General features: G+C 37.1%; 1 protein-coding gene across 2 annotated transcripts; it reads left to right on the top strand.

Annotated features, from left to right (window-relative positions):
- The first annotated feature begins 1,607 nt into the window (after positions 1–1,607).
- LOC132791388 (uncharacterized) lies at positions 1,608–5,273 on the top strand. 2 transcript variants are annotated; one of them, XM_060800279.1, is made up of 3 exons: positions 1,608–1,894; positions 4,159–4,712; positions 4,779–5,273. In XM_060800279.1, exons 1-3 carry the CDS (start codon positions 1,882–1,884, stop codon positions 5,076–5,078), a joined length of 867 nt encoding a protein of 288 aa, XP_060656262.1. In that variant the 5' UTR covers positions 1,608–1,881; the 3' UTR covers positions 5,079–5,273. The 2 variants fall into 2 exon arrangements, with proteins under 2 accessions (XP_060656262.1, XP_060656263.1); XM_060800280.1 differs by lacking the exon at positions 1,608–1,894 and adding an exon at positions 2,837–2,977.
- The last annotated feature ends 13,352 nt before the right edge of the window (positions 5,274–18,625 follow it).

Here is an 18,625-nt window from a genome sequence, read left to right as displayed (position 1 = left end):
TTTTCATTAAAATTACTACTGCTTATTTAACGGTGACAGATATTTCATAGTCAATCACTTTTGTCCATAACTAACTTATTTGTTTTGCTCATTGTCACATTGGTGATATCGCACAATATTATCAATTTCTCCAATTCCACTTGTTCGACAAAAGCTCGCTTATCAATTGCGCCATGAATCATCCATTGAACATCGAGGGGGAATTTTCTGATGTTTCCCCTCCGCTTCGAATGTAAAAGGTACGCATCATTGGTTCAGCTGGTCACCCAACTCTATTCATAGTTCAAGCACTTTTGTTGTGAAATTTTTGGGAGGAAATAAATGTCAAAATGGATTACGCGTTTATTAATAGTTTCACTTAAATTATTCACAACTGATTACACACTAAAACCAATATGTGTACTTTGTGTGAATTCCCTTTGTATCGCAATCAACATCATCATAAAAATTAACATCAATATCGATTTATGACATTCTTAAGAATCTCCCAGAATAACACTTTTCAAGCCACAAATTTTAAAAATAACATAATGAGTATTTAGTGCATATGTTTGCAGAATCTATATTTATAATATTTTGCATTATTCAACATAATTTATTTTTAAGTTCAAGGCGAAAAAAGCTTTAGATTGGTTATGCAAATGATTAATTCCCTGTATAGCCTAGTATATAATATAGAATTTATTATTATAATATTTTGTATTATTCAACATCATTTTAAATATGTGATTAGTGTATAAATACTGAATACTCTATATATTATATTTATTATAAAATTGTCGTGATAAATAAGAACAAATATTTAAATATTGACTACACTTGATTATTCTAATGAATTATATTAGTTTAAAAGAATTATATTAAGTAAAATGTGTTAAGAACTAAATAATCTTATAAAATCTAAATAGTAATGTTATTATATAAAGATATATCTTTTAAAAGTGCGTTAAAATTCCAAATTATATTTATTTGCATATTTTATATTAATATTTATAACTAACAAAAATACATAATCTTATAAAATATAAATAGTCATCTTATAATATAAAGATATAGCTTTTAAAAGTGCATTCAAATTGTATTTATTTTCATATTAACGTTTATAACAAACATTCAAAAAACTGAAATTATGAACTCACATGAACAAAGATCTACTTAGATAAAGGAATTTCATTTTCAGATATGTCGTATGTATGTATACATCGAATCAATATACATTTAATATACGCTTAAGGGTAGTAAAAATCTCTACACAAATCTCGTTTACCCCACCGCTAACAAAACCATAATAACCCCAGGAAATGAGTAAAGAATAAATATGGAATATGTGGTAGGGGCAAAGTACAGCAACCCCGTAAACAAAATAAAACCAATTTCTAATAAGGTAATAGAACTTTAAAAGTTTGACTGTGTGTGAAGAAATACTCGCAATAATTGAGAACATATTTTCGAAGATATGGCAATTACATTATTTCAAAACGAAGAAAACATGAAAAAGAATACAACAAAAAACGTGTGAGTCATAAATTCTATTTGCAGTTATTTAGTAGGTGTTGTTCCTGCTGTTTAAATGAAACTTTTTCACTTGTCAACTGAGTCACATCGAGTTTTGAGCAACTCTATGAGGTTGAGGCTGAGTCTGAGGCTGAACTCCAATTCGAACTGAAAACCCAAAACAAAAACAGCTGCTGTGGCTTTCACTTTATCAGTTCGCTAAACTACGGGTTTCAAAGTACTCTCCGGTTGCGGTTGTATCGAACAAAGAGCTTCTTAATCAACTAGTCCGGCGACGAAGGCATAAAAAGCGAGGCATTCGCATTGCTTTAATGCAATCTGCAAGTACTGCAAGTGGTGAAAAGTTCTCCTCAAATCGCAATCAAAATGAGTAGATTCGGTGAGCAATGTGCAAAGTATTTTATTTTTGCTATAGAAGAGTTTACTGTTTCGATCAAGGATACGTGTTTTATTTCGTATATGACATATATTAATGAGCCGATTGATTAAATGTATTTTGGGCCATCGCGATAAGGTCTAATCGATGCAATCGCTCAAAGATAACCAAAGTCTTAACGGCTGCGTCTAAGCAAACAAGTGTATAAGCCGTTGTCGAGCTACCTCGACAGTGAAACACGTGAAATTAGGTTTGTTGTACAGGAGAAATGTGAGAAAAACCGGGTTTTAAAAAGTTCATGTAGTGACGGAATTTCGATAATTAATATACAATGCAATAATACACAATACTGTTAAATAATGTTATATATATATACTTTTAAAATTTGTTCTGCAAAAAACCTACATCTGAGTGAACAAAAATGAAATATAAATTAAAAATTTGATAACTTTATCTGCCATGAGTAATGAGTCATGAGTAATAGCTGTTAAAGAGCGCAGACAGACAGGCAGACGGATGTGCACATAAATTATTCTACAAAGTCTACACTTTCTTTTTGGTTCACAACAAGTTCACACTCTCTTAATCCTCAAGCTGACGAGTGTTATAAACTATTGACTTTTAAGGCCGGCTAAGTGTAATATGTATACATTTGATAGTTGCCGCATGTTTTGTCATTGTTATTTGTTCTTAGTGTGGTCTTAGTGCTGACTTCACACCTCGACTGTTGGTCCAATCCCCAGGGCCCCAGGGCCTTCTGTTCGTGGGGTGACGAAGTGCCACACAGCTCCTCCTATATACTATGTACTATATACTAAATGCTCTATATACTTGTACACACATGTTTACTTGGAAATACGCCACAGGCTCCGATACGATATCTTATCGTTGTGCCGGGCTAGCGACAATGGCAAACAACACAGTCAACAACAAATTTCAACCGATAACAGAGTCGGGAGCTTTATAACACAACAGCTAACGGGCCACGCCAGTCAGTCAGATATTAACCACGCTGAGAGCTCATCACTCACTCAGTTACTTTCGCTGTAAAACTAGAGAAAAACACAAAACTCACACACAAAATGGGTAAGCAGAGTGCTCGAAATTTGGAAAATTGTGGAATATACTCGCCAAAGGATTAACAACAACAACAACAACAAGACGTGTTATCGATTATCGATCTTCCGTCGAGTGCACAGCGCTTAGGCAATCGTTCTATTTTTGAACACACAACTATCTGCTAGATATTTGGACTCGATTAGTACAGTTCAATATGTTCAATGTTGGCACATACTATATATCAAAAGTATGGTTTCATTAGGCGACAACTCAAAGCCAGGCCAACTTATGTGCTTTCCATGTCATTCATTCAGATAAGACTTGAAATTCGTGTGAATAATGCTGAAGAGTGCCACGATTTCGTGCACTTATAGATAACTGTCTACCGTCCACCGTCTACCTGTCGCTGTCCCTCAGCCTTATCTAACTTTACACACACACACACACAGTTGCACTCACACGCATATCGATCAAAGTGTGAGCAGCCCTTCTCTCCTTGGTGTAGAGTTTTCACTTTTGCCTGCAGGCGCGTCTGTGTAGAGTTTATCTGCTAAGTCCTCAACAGGAAGTTTTTTTATTTACTAGAATGGATTCTCTTCAGTTTCGCTTTTAAACCTGGAATTTAGATTTCTGGCTCTTAAAAGCCACGCTCTAAACAAGCTAAGACAAGACGAAAATAAATTGATATACAAGTAAAGCCAAAATTACCTTTAAAAATCAAAAAGAAAAGTATTTTAAATTGGAATTTAATTTCAGAGAAATATTGAACTCATTTTTTATTTAAAGGGTCTTTTGTATAAATGGAAAATGTATAAATCCTACATTAAACACACCTAATAGAATATTTTCACTTTTTGTTTTTAAAAATGGATCTAAAAGTAATCCAATTCTAATTTCGGAAAAACACAAACAAATCAAAAACACCAAGAAAACTAACTAGCAATACTTAATCCATCCCTTTTCCACTTCTACTTAAAAGTGTAAGGTATATAAATAAATCGAATTTCTTAACCGTATAATGAATCACTTCACTTACTAATTGTAACTTCCGGAAGATTCGAGCGTCGACGAATTTTATTTTATGAGCTTCAGCTGTATTTACAAAGTCTACATTTATCTCGTTTACTTTTAAAACCCTTTCCCTTGAAATAAACTTAAAAAAAGGCTTTGCATTTAATAAATTTGTATTTTACTCTTTCCCTTTGCAGATCACACCTGGATTGCCCGCAACGTCTACGATCCTCTGCCGCCATTCGCCATCGTCGCCGGCCACGATTCCGACAATGATCCCATCTATGTGGGACGCGCCTATCACAATGGCGACATGCTGCCCGCCAAGTACATTCCCAACAAGCAACAGGCCTACGTCGCCTGGGGCGGTGAGGAGATCAACAAGCACGACTTTGAGATCCTGACCGGACACCACTACTGCTGGATCCCCGCCAGCGGCGGTGAGGTGCCTCCCCATGCTCTGCGCGTTGGTCAAACCTCCGATGGCGAGCCTCTGTATGTGGGACGTGGCTACTTTGCCGGCAGTCTGACGCCCGGCAAGGTGCATCCCTCCCATGGCTGTCTGTACATTCCCTATGGCGGCGCCGAGGAGCGTCTGGAGGCGTATGAGGTGCTCGTGCAGCCCGAGACCTGGGTGAATTCGTCGGGTAGCAACATTGTGCCCGGCACCATTTTGGCCGGCAACGATTCCGATGGCGATCCAATCTTTGTGGGTCGTGCTTACCACGAGGGCGATCTGTTGCCCGCTAAGGTGAGTTTTAGATTAGAATCCTTTGTTTTACGTCATGACTAATCTTCCTCTTTATCTCTCTCTCAGGTTATTCCCAACAAGGGCTGCGCCTATGTGCCTTATGGTAATCACGAGCATGTCAAGTACGACTTTGAGCTGCTCGCTGGCTACGGATACGGTTGGGTGCCCGACTCCTTTGGCAATGTGCCCGGTGGCGCCGTCGTCTGTGGCCGCACCAGCGAAGGCGAAGCTCTCTACATTGGCCGTGGACATTACAACGGCAGCTTCACACCCGGCAAGATCCATCAGTCGCATCGCTGTCTGTACATTCCCTTCGGTGGCCAGGAGGTGCGTCTGGATCACTACGAGGTGCTCGTGAGGTCCTAAACTGACTGATTCGACTGACTGTAATCCTCTCCAGCAGAACTAATTCGGTTCAGTCCTCCTGCCTTCCTCATTAATGCTGTCAAAACATTTCCAACAACACCAAAAATCAATTAAATTATTCGTCTTTCATCTATCACTTAATCAGTTATGCCGTTATTTGATACGATATTAAAATAAAGCTTAGATACATTTGTATATACTGCGTCCAATCATTTCAGGTTAGCTTTTGGAGAGATGGGGGAATTAAAGTCTACACCACTTTTATTACACACTGAATATATTTCAATACAAATGCTTATATAATTTATTACTTAATTTAGCATAGACTAAAGTATAAATGTCTTATAGAATCGAGTAGCACATAAAACATAATCATTTATTTATTTATATTCAGCATAAATGCGAGTAACGCATTTTCTTCGCCGCATTCAAAACTTTTTAAAGCATCAACCCAAAAGTATGCTACACAAAAATGTACACAAAATGCAGCGCACAAAACTGTTGTAAGCTTTTCTTACACTCCACCAGCATTTTCACACATCATTGGTTATTCACTCACACTCAACTCTACAAAGATAATACATACATTATATTTTCACTACGAACATACATAAATCATAAAAAATCGTTTTACAATTCCTTTTCGCTTTTCCATTTGCTTGCGTGCAAACGCAGTGTGAGCTTTTACAGAGCTTTTGGGTGCGCTTTCGCAGTCGTGTAGAGTTGTAGAGTTGGTCATCGCTCACATCGTACACGAGCTCTACACCAGCTGCGCTACAAAAGTGCGCTCTCATTCGTCGTCGTGCGTGCTGCAACGTGATTGGCCAACGAACCGAACTGCGACCATTGCGATTGGCGGCGTGCTGTGCAGCGAGTCTAGGGCGTTCACTCGACTCAAAGCGAACGGCGACAACGAGTCGACAGCGAGTCGAAAGTCGGCTAATATTTATGAAATGTTAATTAGTATCTCATCATCTTTTATTTATATCCACTGTCCAGGTGTGTTCGCTGTTTCTTTTTTTTTTTTATTCTCTTCTTTATTCACTCGGTTTGTTGGCCAAGGTGCTGCATGCTGAGTAAACTGGTTTTTATGGACCTCATTTTCAGCTCGTCGTTGGAAATGCCGTCGCTTTGACAACAACCATTGAACGTGCTGCATTTGTAGCAAGCGAACAACAGCAGAGAACAGTTTCTTGTCTGAGAATATTGTTGTTAAGTTGGCTCTTTATTGGGTATTTGAATTTTGGGTCTTAGAAGATTTGCTTAAGAAATTGCGAGTTTTCTTGTAGCTTTCTAGGAAAATTCGTTTTAGATTCGAGGCTTTAGTTTCTCTATTCGTTAAATAGAACTTTTTGGATAATTTTGTAGCTAAAATTACGTTTTTCTTAAGTTTTGGAAATGAAAGAGTTATATAGACATATGTTTACATAAAAGTGCAGTAATCATCTGAGTACAACAGGCGAATCTATTACAAATCTACTTTGTCATAATATGTTTATATTAAAGACTGACAGATTCCTAAGTAACCGATTCTGATCGAAATAAACAAAATAAAGATTGGTATACATTAAAAATGAGGTATACGCGAATATCTTTATCAGAAAAAGAAGCATCTTTGTATTTATAAAGAGTCAAAGAAGCTTCCTAACGACATTTGCAGTCATATTAGTAGAATTGCATAGTGAAATATCTTAGTATCTTTATAAATTGCAATAAATTTAGGATTTAACGTCTCTCTAACTATAAAAATGAATGGTGAGAAATCTAATTGTATAAGTGATGAATGCAGAATGGTAAATTTAGAGGCTATATTATTACCAACTTCTGTATGAAGAATATTTGTAAGCCATAAACATTAAAGAATCTATCATTGTAATGGAAAATAAAGCAAAATAAATAAAGAAATGAAATACCACATGCATTTTTTTTAAATTCATCCTAAGAAAACTTACAAAAGTGAAGAAAAGAGGTGTAGAAAATGAAAAATATTGGAAATGTCAATTTGGAATTGATTTCATCTTCCAAAACTGAAGGGAAACGGTAAAGCTTCCAATAGATTTCTTTGAAAGACAAGGAGCCTTGTAGACATTTCAGGGTAAAGATATTTTTGTTGTTCAATCAGTTAGGTAGCATGATTTCAAAAGATACGAACTCACAGAAGGGATAGAAATGAAAATGTCGTATACTAAGTAGAATGAACAACAAACTGCCGAGAGTCTCCACTCGCCGACGGCAACGGAAGCAACATGTCTTTTGTAGAGAAGATGCGTAGGAGTTTTCTATTTCCTGTATCTTAGCAGACAACAGTCATGTGGGCAGCTTTTCTTCCAGCTTAAATACTTTGATACGATATTAAACTGCTTCAGTCGCTGTAGGCAATATAAATTCTTGTAATTTCGATTAATTTTAAAAGCTACAAAGAAATGGAGTTGGGCATGATGGTATTGTCCCTGATGTTGTTGCTACGACAGCGACTCTGTCATATCGGCTTCAATATCCATTTAGCTAAAATGTATTAAAAAGTAACTCAGATGCTATCTCAGGCAAAGGGGCTATCCATCCATTGAAGCTTCCCAGGCAGACGCAGCGAAGCAGAGCGGAGCAACAACACAGAGACACGGAGACAAACGCCGCGCGACATCCCTCGAATAACTTTCAAGGAATGCTCGAAATTCTTGCCCAGAGCAAACAGCAACAGCAATAACATGGTAGCTTTGGAATATCAGTTTCTTCTTCAGCAATAACAGCAGCAGCATCGCCGGCAGCCGCAGCAGCAGAGCAGCGGTAAAGGCAAAGGCAAAGGAATGAAACGAATGACAAAATTTGGCCTGTGGGGCTGTAGCTGTGTCGCTAGAACACACACACAAATACACATGCACAAGTAGAGACAGAGACAGACAGAAGGACAGACAAACTGTAGTAGAAGGAAGTGCGTTGAACGCAAGCGACAGGCAGCGAATGAAGGCTGCAAAACGAGAGGAAATCTTGTATATACGAAGAGCAGCGAAAGGGAGGCAGAGCAAATGTGCTGATGAGCTATGTGCTGCGAATGAATGGAAGCTGTCTTATATACAAATCCTTACATACAATGTATGTGTGTGTGTGTGCGTATGTACAGCACTCATTTAGTGTGTGTCAATGTGATTGTGTGCGTGCAGTTACAATTAGTGGCGACAAGAGCCGAAAAGAATGAAACAATAAGCGCTGGCAACAGATTTGACTAGCTGTGTGAGGGCGAGTGTATGTGTGCATGTGTGTGTGAGCATGCGAGAGAGTGAGTAAGTGGTGAGTGAGTGCTGAGCAAAGAGCCTGTGGTGTGAGTTAAGTGTGGAGGGTTTTTTGTTGTTGGCTGCGTTGGCTGCTAACGGCGACGGCAACGGCAACGGCAACGACTTGGACATAGGGGGTGGAGTGTGGAGTGGGAGATTGGAGATGGGTACAGCAAAAGCAAATAGGGTTGCGCTTGGACTTGAACCAAACATTCGAAACGTGTCTCATCGGATGCTTCAACTGCAAGCAATAACCAAAAATCACACTCACACTATAAATGAGCAACTATGTATGTATGTGTGCGAGTGAGAGTGTGAGTGTGTGTGTGTGCGCGCGCGAATGAAGCGAAATGGAAATGCAAAAGAAAATATGTAAAGAAATACGAAGCCACAGAGCAAAGCGTAAAATGAAAAATTTTGTACATAAAATTGGAAATGCGAACGATGCGATGTGAACAGCCGGCTACGCATTGAATAACCCTCGTCAGGGCGGTCGATGGGCGTGGAGTACATAAAAATGTAAAGCCGAAAAGCATGCTTGAGTATGATGTGAATGTGTATGCGTGTGTGTATGTGTATTTATATACTGTTTACTGTTTATTGCATGCTGGTTGCCTTGTGACTGAGGCCGACACTAACGTGAGCTGGTAGGTCAAAACCAGGCAACCAAAAGCCCAAGATTTCAACTAACTAGAAATGAGCGCGTGACACGATAAAAGTAAGCGATATTAACGTTTTATATGCGCTGCCCTTTTAATTTGCCAACTCCGACTGCAATCAATAAAAAGGCACCACCGCAAGCATAATTAATTGAAATCGTTGGCAGCCATTGCTAGCTATGCTGCTGGCTCACCGCAACCACACCAAGCCGCATCGATTAATTGCGATCGATAAATGCATAAATTATCGCCGCCCCACCACAAATGAGTTTTCAGCTCGATTCAGAAAAACATAAACATACAAATGCATTGCATTGCTCACTCTCACTACGCTAATTAGTTTTTATGTTGAAATCTAAAAATAAAGCAATACTACACAAACATAAATATGCATACAGCAGAAGGTGGTGGAGGGGGTGCTATGAAGGCAGTTCGATCTGCTTCACTTGGCAGTGAACACAGCCTCCAAGCATCCCCAAACTCATTTCAGGCGCATCTCTCATCTGTATTTGGTTGTCGCTTATGCGTGATAATTCAATTAGGAATGTGTGAATCAAGCAGCAGCAAAAGCAACAACAAAAACAGCAGGCACTCTAACGCAGCAGCAACGAAAACAAAAACAACAATAACAGCAGCTAGCAGCTACGTCGACTGCATCAGCGACTGCAACAACAAAATGCAAGCGGAAACAGCAGCAGAAAGAGAATTGAACACAAAATACTCTTTCCCAGCAGCCGCAGCCAAAAACAGAAAACCCAAAACGCCATGCCCAAAGTGCAGTACACACAACGGGCAGTTGCATGCAACCCTGTTTCTCTACGCTATGTTTGGATGTGTGTGTGTGTGTGTGTGTGGCACAGGAACAGAATCACAATCAGAATACGGCCTCGGCTCGGGCGGCCTGAAACAATTTATGTGCCATGTATTTTGTACATAAAAATAGCGAGCGAGGTAACAGCAACAACAACAGCAGTCCACAGTTCACAGTCAGAGGAGGAGAGCAGCAACGATAGCAGAGACGCCAGCACTGGCTGAGGGGTCGGAGTGGAAGGGGCTATGGATATGGACAGTGAGCGGCGTGTGGAGAGGGGCTTATGTGCGCAGCTTGCCTCGAAAATATTTCAACACGAGCATGCGACGGCGACTGGAACACTTAACGAGCAGTGGCTCACTCAGCAGGGTTGCCAAAGGCTACAAATGTAGAGTTACAAAGTAATTTACAATGTGGATAGACCTGTCAAAGAAATTTTCAATTCTTGAATAACAGCTGGACAAATAACTTCTATTTAACTATTCTCATTAAATATTATATTATTTTTAAAGTATACTTTAAAATTAAATTATAAACTTAAATTACTTAACTTAAATTATAAACTGAACAAAAAAAAACACATTTAAACTAAGGTTAATAATATTCATAAATATTTTTAAAATTCAGTTTTGTAAAACATTAATATAATATAATAAAAAAAAAATAGTGAGTCTACAATTTTATTAAATTAAAAACCGGAACAATATTTTATTAGTAATTACACATACATAGAGAATTTTTAATCATAAACAGACCAACCCCTGTGGTAGCATAGCAAGCTACGCCGCTGTCTTATATCTTCAATCTTGCTGTACATACAACCACAAGCAGAAACACGGCATGCATGTATAGCACTGCTCTCTATGCTCGCTAGCGTGTGTTTGTGTGTGTGTGTGTGTTTTCAAGTGTGCGGCCCAGCGATAGCAACGAATAACAACAACTACAGCAACAGCAAATACAACAACAACGATGTCGACCACGAGTTGGGCCTCGTCGTCGTCGTCGTCGTCGTTGTCCGTCGCATTACCAATTTAAATTCCCATCCAATGCCCGCACGTAGCAAAAGAGCCGGTAAGGAATAAAATCGACAGACAGCGAGACAGGCGGACGGACAAACTGATTCAACACGACAAACTCTCAAAGATAGAGTATTTAATGAGCGCTACTGTTCTGCGTGTTGTTGTTCCGCTTATACATACATATTTTTTTTTTGTTGCTTTTTTTTGTGTTATTGCTTCCCAATGCAATGCCAACTCGATATGTTACATTTCAGAGTTTGTGTTTTTTATTTTCTTTACCATTCGCTGTTCACTCTCTTTCTCTCCCTCTCGCTTTCGCTGCATGTCTTTGACGTAGTTGCTGCTGTTCTTGTTGTTGCTGTTCTGTCTTCTATTAAATTAGGTTCATTTGCCAGAGCGAACGGCTGTCGCTGCTGTCGACGTCGACGTTGACGCTGCTGCTTCAGTAGCTTTTGCCAAAAGCACCCTCTTTTCCTTTGTCGTTGTATTTGTTGTTGCTGCGTCAAGTGGGCTGTGCAAGTTTATGCACGTGAGTGTGTGTGTGTGTGCATGAGCTCTTATCGACTATGTGTAAACCGCACGGCTCACTGGCTGCCCGGTTGCTTGGGGCTGCACTGTCGCCGTCTCTTTGACGCCGTCATTGCGGTTATGAGTGTGTGTGTGTGTGTGTTTTATATATAGCAGCAAAGGTATATTTTGAGTGGTGTATATAATATGAAATATGTACTGTCAACCCGTCTACACAACCACTGCTGTTCAAGTTGTGGCATGTTGATAATTCAATAAGCTGTAAAAAAAATGCGAATATTTTTTGTAGCGCTGCAAATTGGCAATGAGTGACACACACTTACATATGTGCAAATTTGTGTACTACATATTTGCTCTGCTTTATATAGATTTTTTTTTTTTGTTTGCACTCATTACAGACACTTGAGCGTTATGTAAAACTCACTCAGCCAGCAACAAACTCGCTACGTCATGCAGCTGCAAGGGACCGCAACTGTTTGCTCTTACTCAACATCAGCAGCAGCAGCAGCAGCATCATCAAGTAAGTCTACGACGACAACTCTCCTCTTCTCCGGCCACTTGAATGAACTCCAAAAGTGGACTGCCACCCAACGTCACAACTTCATTTGCAATGCAAACGCAGTAACAACTGAGTGAAGCGAAGTGTATGCGAGAGAAATGCGAAAGAGAAGAGAGTGAGCGCAAGTCGTGAGTGTGTCTTGTGTAATCAACTAATTACAACAGCCGCCTAGGCCTGCCACCATCTAAGCTGCCTTTACTCTCATTCTCCTTCTCAATCTTACCCTCGCCTAGCACCCCACCACCCGTTGTGCCAGCGCACAATTTATCTTGTCGAAATGACTTTGAAGCTTAAGCGCCCCCTCTTTACACTCCACCTGCTGCCTTCATGGTCATCATGAGCAGCACATCATTAAAGTCAATTGAGTAGCTCTTAAAAGCTCAAGCGCGCCACTCAAATCAATCAAACTGAAACAGCATAGAGAGCGAAAATAGAGAGCAAGAGAGTGTGAGAGCCAAAACGTAAAGAGAGCGAAGCCAAAGTTCAGTGTTGAGTTATCGGTATCGGTATCGCTATCGGTTGCTTTAATGTCGCATCTGCTTCTTCTTCTTCTTTTTAGCAATCCCATGCAGTTATTATTCTTGTTTCCGGTTCAGGACTTTCGTCTGATTTCGTCTCTGTCCCAGGAACAAGAACTGGAATGAGAATGCGATTGCGTCTCTGTCTCCTTGGCTGCCTCTGCACCCTGACTGCTCTGTAAATTGATACTTTTTTTTGGGTTTCGCATTTTTTTGATGATGCAAAAAAAAGAAATTGAATGCACGGCAGCTAGAAAGAGACAGCGTGCGAAGGAAGCGAGCCCATAATTTGGGACGCGACGACGACGACGACGGCGGCACTTTGGGTCTTGCTCTTGGAAGTCTGCTCAACTCGCTGTCGTCGTCGTCGTCATATTCTTCAATGCATATTAATAATGGCGCTCTAATTGGATCTTAATGCGGGGATTTCATTACATGACTCAATTATGCCTGTTGAATAAAATTACATTGACATCAAATCACGGAAAGTGTTGGCAAAAATTATTTCACTTTCTTTTGCACGCTGCTTCCATTTGACAGACAGACAACATTTCTTTGCTTGTAACAAAATGTCGTAGCAATCTTACGGATAGCTGTCAAAAATAGGCCACAGCTAATCTCAAAGAACACGGTTGCCAAGCAGCTAAACTGGGGGAAGGAAGTTGGAAAAACTTTACAAAGCTTAATAAATATTTCTTTTACACTTTTTAAGCTAATTAAATTGAAGACCCTGTTTTAAGTTCCCTAAAATTGGATTAAATCTTGCTTAAATCATCTGCTCTGCAAGTTGTCTTTGAAAATATTTACAACATTTTTTCAAACAATTAACTTAAACTACAAAATTTGGTGAAATCATTTCTGATTCCACATTGTGTTTTAATGTAGGTCAAATTAGAAGAAATCTTAATTTATAATTTTACGACAACTTAAGTCCTTGGCACATTTCAACAATAATTAGAGTGTTATTAACTTGTAGTACTAAGATATAAATAAATTCTAATAACTATAAAAAAAAAATGGAATGACAAAAAAATAAACCATAAAATCAAGGCAAGCCCGTTAAGAATGAAGTGTAAAAATAACTAGCAAACAATTAACTTAAACTAAAAAAATTTTGAAATCAATTCTTATTCATATTCCTCATTGTATTTTATTTTAGGTCAAATCAAAAGAAATCTTAATTTATAGTGTTACTACTTTAAGTATACTAAATAATTCCTTTAATACCTCTTCTCGAATAATAAGGTTAATTATTAGACAAGGAACTTAACATGCATATGAAAATATAGATTGATATTCAGCTTAAATAAACACTTTTCAAAAAGCAAATTAAAAAAGATGAAAGCAAAAGTATATGTTAGCCTTGACATAAGCAAGCGATAATTTACAAATTTTATTTAGAACTCGATATGATATAAAACTGTCGAAAATAAAAACTTTTTTTGCTCTTCAAATTTCATATTAAGCGATGACTTACAAATTACATATATTTAGACTCGATTTGAGGTTAAAATAAAAATATTTCTTTGCTCTACAAATTTCATACTAAGCGAAGATTTACAAAATACATTTAGACTGTATTTGATACAAAACTGTCTAAAATGAAAACATTTCTATGCTCTACAAATTTCATATTATGTTCCTTACATTGTTGATTGTGAAAGGTTTTTAAGAAATTCTTTGTATGGGGAAAAACGACTACATACAACAGGTTCTAGTAACTTTAGCTGTCTATCTGGTATATTTAGTACTCTAATGTAGCGCTCTATCAATATACCAATTAGAGACTTTAGTATATTTTATTATTTTTGGTATATTTTAGGAATAATACCGCACCGTTATGCTTTTATTCTCAATTGGTAGAGTATCTCTAGTAATATCTCTCAGTCGAGCACACTCGATTGTAGCATTCTTATTTCTTTTACCGCTAAGTTAATCTGTTTAGGGTTTCTACCTAAAATTGCCTCTGTAAGCACGTAGACTGACGAGAAATATTCTTATATAGTTTTCAACTACATTTTATGCATTTATAAAATACACTATACAGATGTCATTATCCATGTTCTAAGGATCATTTGAAACTAAAACTAAACTAAGTTCAATAATTCATTTCTCTCACATTTCTCAAACTATAATACACGTTAATTCCAACAATTATTAATCTCGAGATTTGCTGCGAATAGTTGAACCGAGAGGGAATCAATGTCGTCTAATGCGATGACAACCATAAGAAGGCTAATTGAATTTCTCGAGTTAAGCGTAGCTAAAGTCGAGAACTAATTTCTGTCCCATTATTATTATATGGTTTTCGTATAGCGCAAAATGCTAAGCACATAAATCGTTATTTAAGCGCCAAGTTGTGTGCCTAAGATTGCCACCGCAAGGTAAGAAGGGGACAACTAACATAAGATTAGTGGCGGAAGGGAAAAGCACTAACAAATTGCAATTAGAGGACGTTGCTGGGAAAACTTTTGTGGCAGCCACAAGAGGCATCGCACATCGCACACACACATATACACACATCGAAACTTTTGCTCCCAATTCAATTAAATTCGCACTTCGCTCACCTCGTGGCAACTTTTGCTGCGAGTTGAATTCGGCTGCTGTGGCAGTGTGGCAACTGTTTGTGCCACACTCAGACACATGCAACTGTTGTTGGTTAGGTGTAACTCAATATGATTCCATTAATTACAATTACACGAGCATAAACAAAGCTAAACATACAACCAACAAAAACAACATTTCTCATTCAAATGATGTTTTACTCCTTGGCAACTGCAGTTTGCTAACTTTTTGGCCATTATGGCCTGGTCATCTGATAGCCACAGCTTGACTGCCTTTGACCTGAGTGTGGTTTGTTTAGTTTTGCAATTTTCGAGTACAACAATAAGTGTTATGTTGGCACATTAAAGTTTAAACTGCAACTGCAGCTTTTGAGTTTATTGCACAATTTTTACGACTGCCCTTCGGCTGCAATTCCAAAACAACATGATTTCAAATTCCAGATTCTCACAGTATTGTCATTAAGTTACATTCTGCACTTTAAGACAAGCCATTAAAAGCTTAGAAGGTAGTTGCTCATACCTTCTGATCTTAGGTTAGAAGCACGTTTACTTGCATTCAAATTTGTTTAATATTTATTATTTATTTATTTATTGAATGATGATTGAAAATAAGTTTATATGCAAAAACATTAGGTATTTAATGATAATTAATATATAATATTGAAATGACTATTCAAATTTAATAAAATTGTGTTTTTCAAACATTTTTGTAAAGTTACTCAAAATAAGATTTATATTTCTTGGTCATTAGAATAGACGCACTTATGCTTTTTAATTTTTTTATATTAATAAGAAAAATAATTATTTTTTAATTAACATTTTTCGTTGGTATTAATATTTGATTTATTAGAAGTAATAAAAAATATTCTCAGTTATGAGCACTGCCTCCTTTGTTAGTAATATCTTTTTATATATTCGTTCAATGTTCGTTAATGTTTTCTTAACTTTCTTATTGTATTCCGACTTCGAATACTTTCCGTTTCACATTTTCAATTAAGTTAAGATCTGGAGAATATAGTGGCCAGGTCATAATATTAACTTTTTGTTGAAAAATATAAGGAATTGATGCAAAGACATCATTTATTTTGGAAATACGGACGCCAACAATGTTTTTAAATATACCGAAAGTTATACTGGTATATTGATATACATAGAACTACATTCAAAATATAGCACAGGTTGTACGATTTTCAGCCGAAGCTGCTAAAACCCGATTGTAGTAGGTGTTTTTTGCAATACAAAAGAATTTATTAAAAAACTTCTTCAATTTTATCTTTATGTTATCTGGTCGCAAACAATATCAGGAATCATAAATACTGTTGTTACTTAAAATAAATCGTGACTTTAGTTTAAAATTTCGCTCGTTATTCGATTTTTTGCGAGGGTGAATAAAAAAGATTGCTCTATATTTTATATTCTCTAAGATCTAGATGTACATACAGGCGGACGGACAGACAGACGGACATGGCTATGTATATCGTCTCGGCTGTTAACGTTGATATAAAATATACTTTATAAGATAAGATACTCCCTTTGTGATATTTCATAATTAATGTAAAAGTAAAGTTTTAATTTAATTAATTTACATTTGTTTCATTCATTGCGCAATTAAAAGGATGATGATGCATTGCATGTCAATGTTGACTGCAGAGTAGCACCAAAGTCGAGCTGACTCGTTTTTGTGGCACTTTCGCGCGTGTAAACGATCTTGGATGTGGTGAAAGGCTAGATCAGCCACACAGTAGTAACTCGTGCCATGTGGACCAGCTGTTGATGGCCCAAGGAGAGAAAGAGAGACTGAGGCTGAGACTGAGTGATGTGAGTATGAGTGTGTGTATGAGTATTTGCACGAGTACCCGCAAGCCTGTTATGAATCGATAATAAGTGTGTGTGTTTGTAAGTGCAGTTTTACATTTCTAATTACCTGAATGAGTATCTGTAGGTACGCCTGTATCTCTCAGATACAATTATGAGTGCGAGTGTGAATGTGAATGTGAATGTGAGTGTGAGTATAAGTGTTCGAGTGTGTGTCTTGTGCTTACACAAATGATTTATAAATGCTAAATTAATGCGTTAAAAGCCAAGCGCATTAAACTTGTTTTTCAGATGTGCCCAATACTCGATCTCGCTCTCGCTCTCGTATTCGTATTCACATGTGCCCCGCTAGAGATACTTGTGAATACTCATAAGAGTATTCGCCGCCTGCAGCTGTGGTGGGGCGGGGTCGCGGGACAGGGGCAGCGAAGCAACGCCAGTCGGCTTAATTATTGTAATTGGAGTTTTGGCTCAAACACCACACACAACTTCATAAATTATTCAGCTGCGGCTGCGCCAAAAGAGGCAATTTTGGTAAAACTTTATGAATGAATTTTGCATTTTAAATTATTGCCACATTTAAGGCGATGCGCCAAAGCAACTGTTTAACTTATTATGCTTATGCTAACAGAGTGTGTTGTGTTTTATATATTTTAACATATTCAGACATTCGGTCTTCAAGGATTCTAAACTCGTCTTTCATTTTTACACCCTTTATGCATATTTTAAGAGATTGGAGTTCTCTTCAAAATTTCATAAAAAAACAGTTCTAAATTTCAACATTTAAAGCATAAAATTCATGTTTAGAAATCTTCAAGTAAATGTCAATCAAAATTATAATATTTATTTTATTACAGTTCTTAGTATAATCAGCTAGTTTTAATTGTAATATCCGCTACCCATTGAATAGTGTCTTGTATTTTGTAAATACTATATTTTAACATATTCAGACAGGATTCTAAACTCGTCTTTAATTTTCACACCCTTTATCCATATTTTAAGAGATTGGAGTTCTCTGAAAAATTTCATAAAAAAGCAGTTCTAAATTTAAACATTTGAAGCTCAAAATTCATTTTTAGAAATCTTGAAGTTAAAGTCAATCAATATTATTGATTTTATTACAGTTTTTAGTATAATCAGTTAGTTTTATAGAGTAGAAGGGTCTTAAGAAAATGTTTGTAACATTCCATGTAGCTTCAACCGATATCCATATGAACAAAACTATAAATAGAGTTCAAAATTTGATTAACCATGCTTGATATTGTGACGCGCTAAATAAAAATCGAATAAAAGTCGAATATCAATTTACGGTACGTACAATAATAATAGCAGCCTAAAAAAATTGGATGAAATCAGATAAATATTGTAAGTTTTTAAGAAATAGTTTTATGTGCTCCAGCTGTTGAGTTTAAGTTTCCTTGTTGATAAGTCGGCATATTTTATACACTATGGTATATTTGAAATGTAATAGTATATTTCAGTATTTTTTGGTATGTTAATTTACTTAATTTTAAGAATAATAATTCTGTCTTGGTATATTAATTTACTTTACTTTAAGAATAACAATGCACTCTTTTGCTATGATTGAAAATACGTAGCGAGTATCTCACAGTCAATAACGCTCGAGGAGCTTTCTTGCTTGTTATACCTGTTCCCCATAGGATAAAAGTAAAGTCAATAGACCAAATATAGTCTTAGGCATATTTTTAGTATTTTTGCGGTAATAAACATGTATATTTTAAAATACCGCACTGTTTTGATTTTATTCCAAATAGATAGCGAGTATCTCACAGCCGAGCATACTC

Source organism: Drosophila nasuta, chromosome 3 (genome assembly GCF_023558535.2).
Source record: "Drosophila nasuta strain 15112-1781.00 chromosome 3, ASM2355853v1, whole genome shotgun sequence".
In the NCBI taxonomy this organism is placed as follows: Eukaryota; Metazoa; Arthropoda; class Insecta; order Diptera; family Drosophilidae; genus Drosophila; species Drosophila nasuta.
This window is presented reverse-complemented; position numbering and strand designations above follow the sequence as displayed.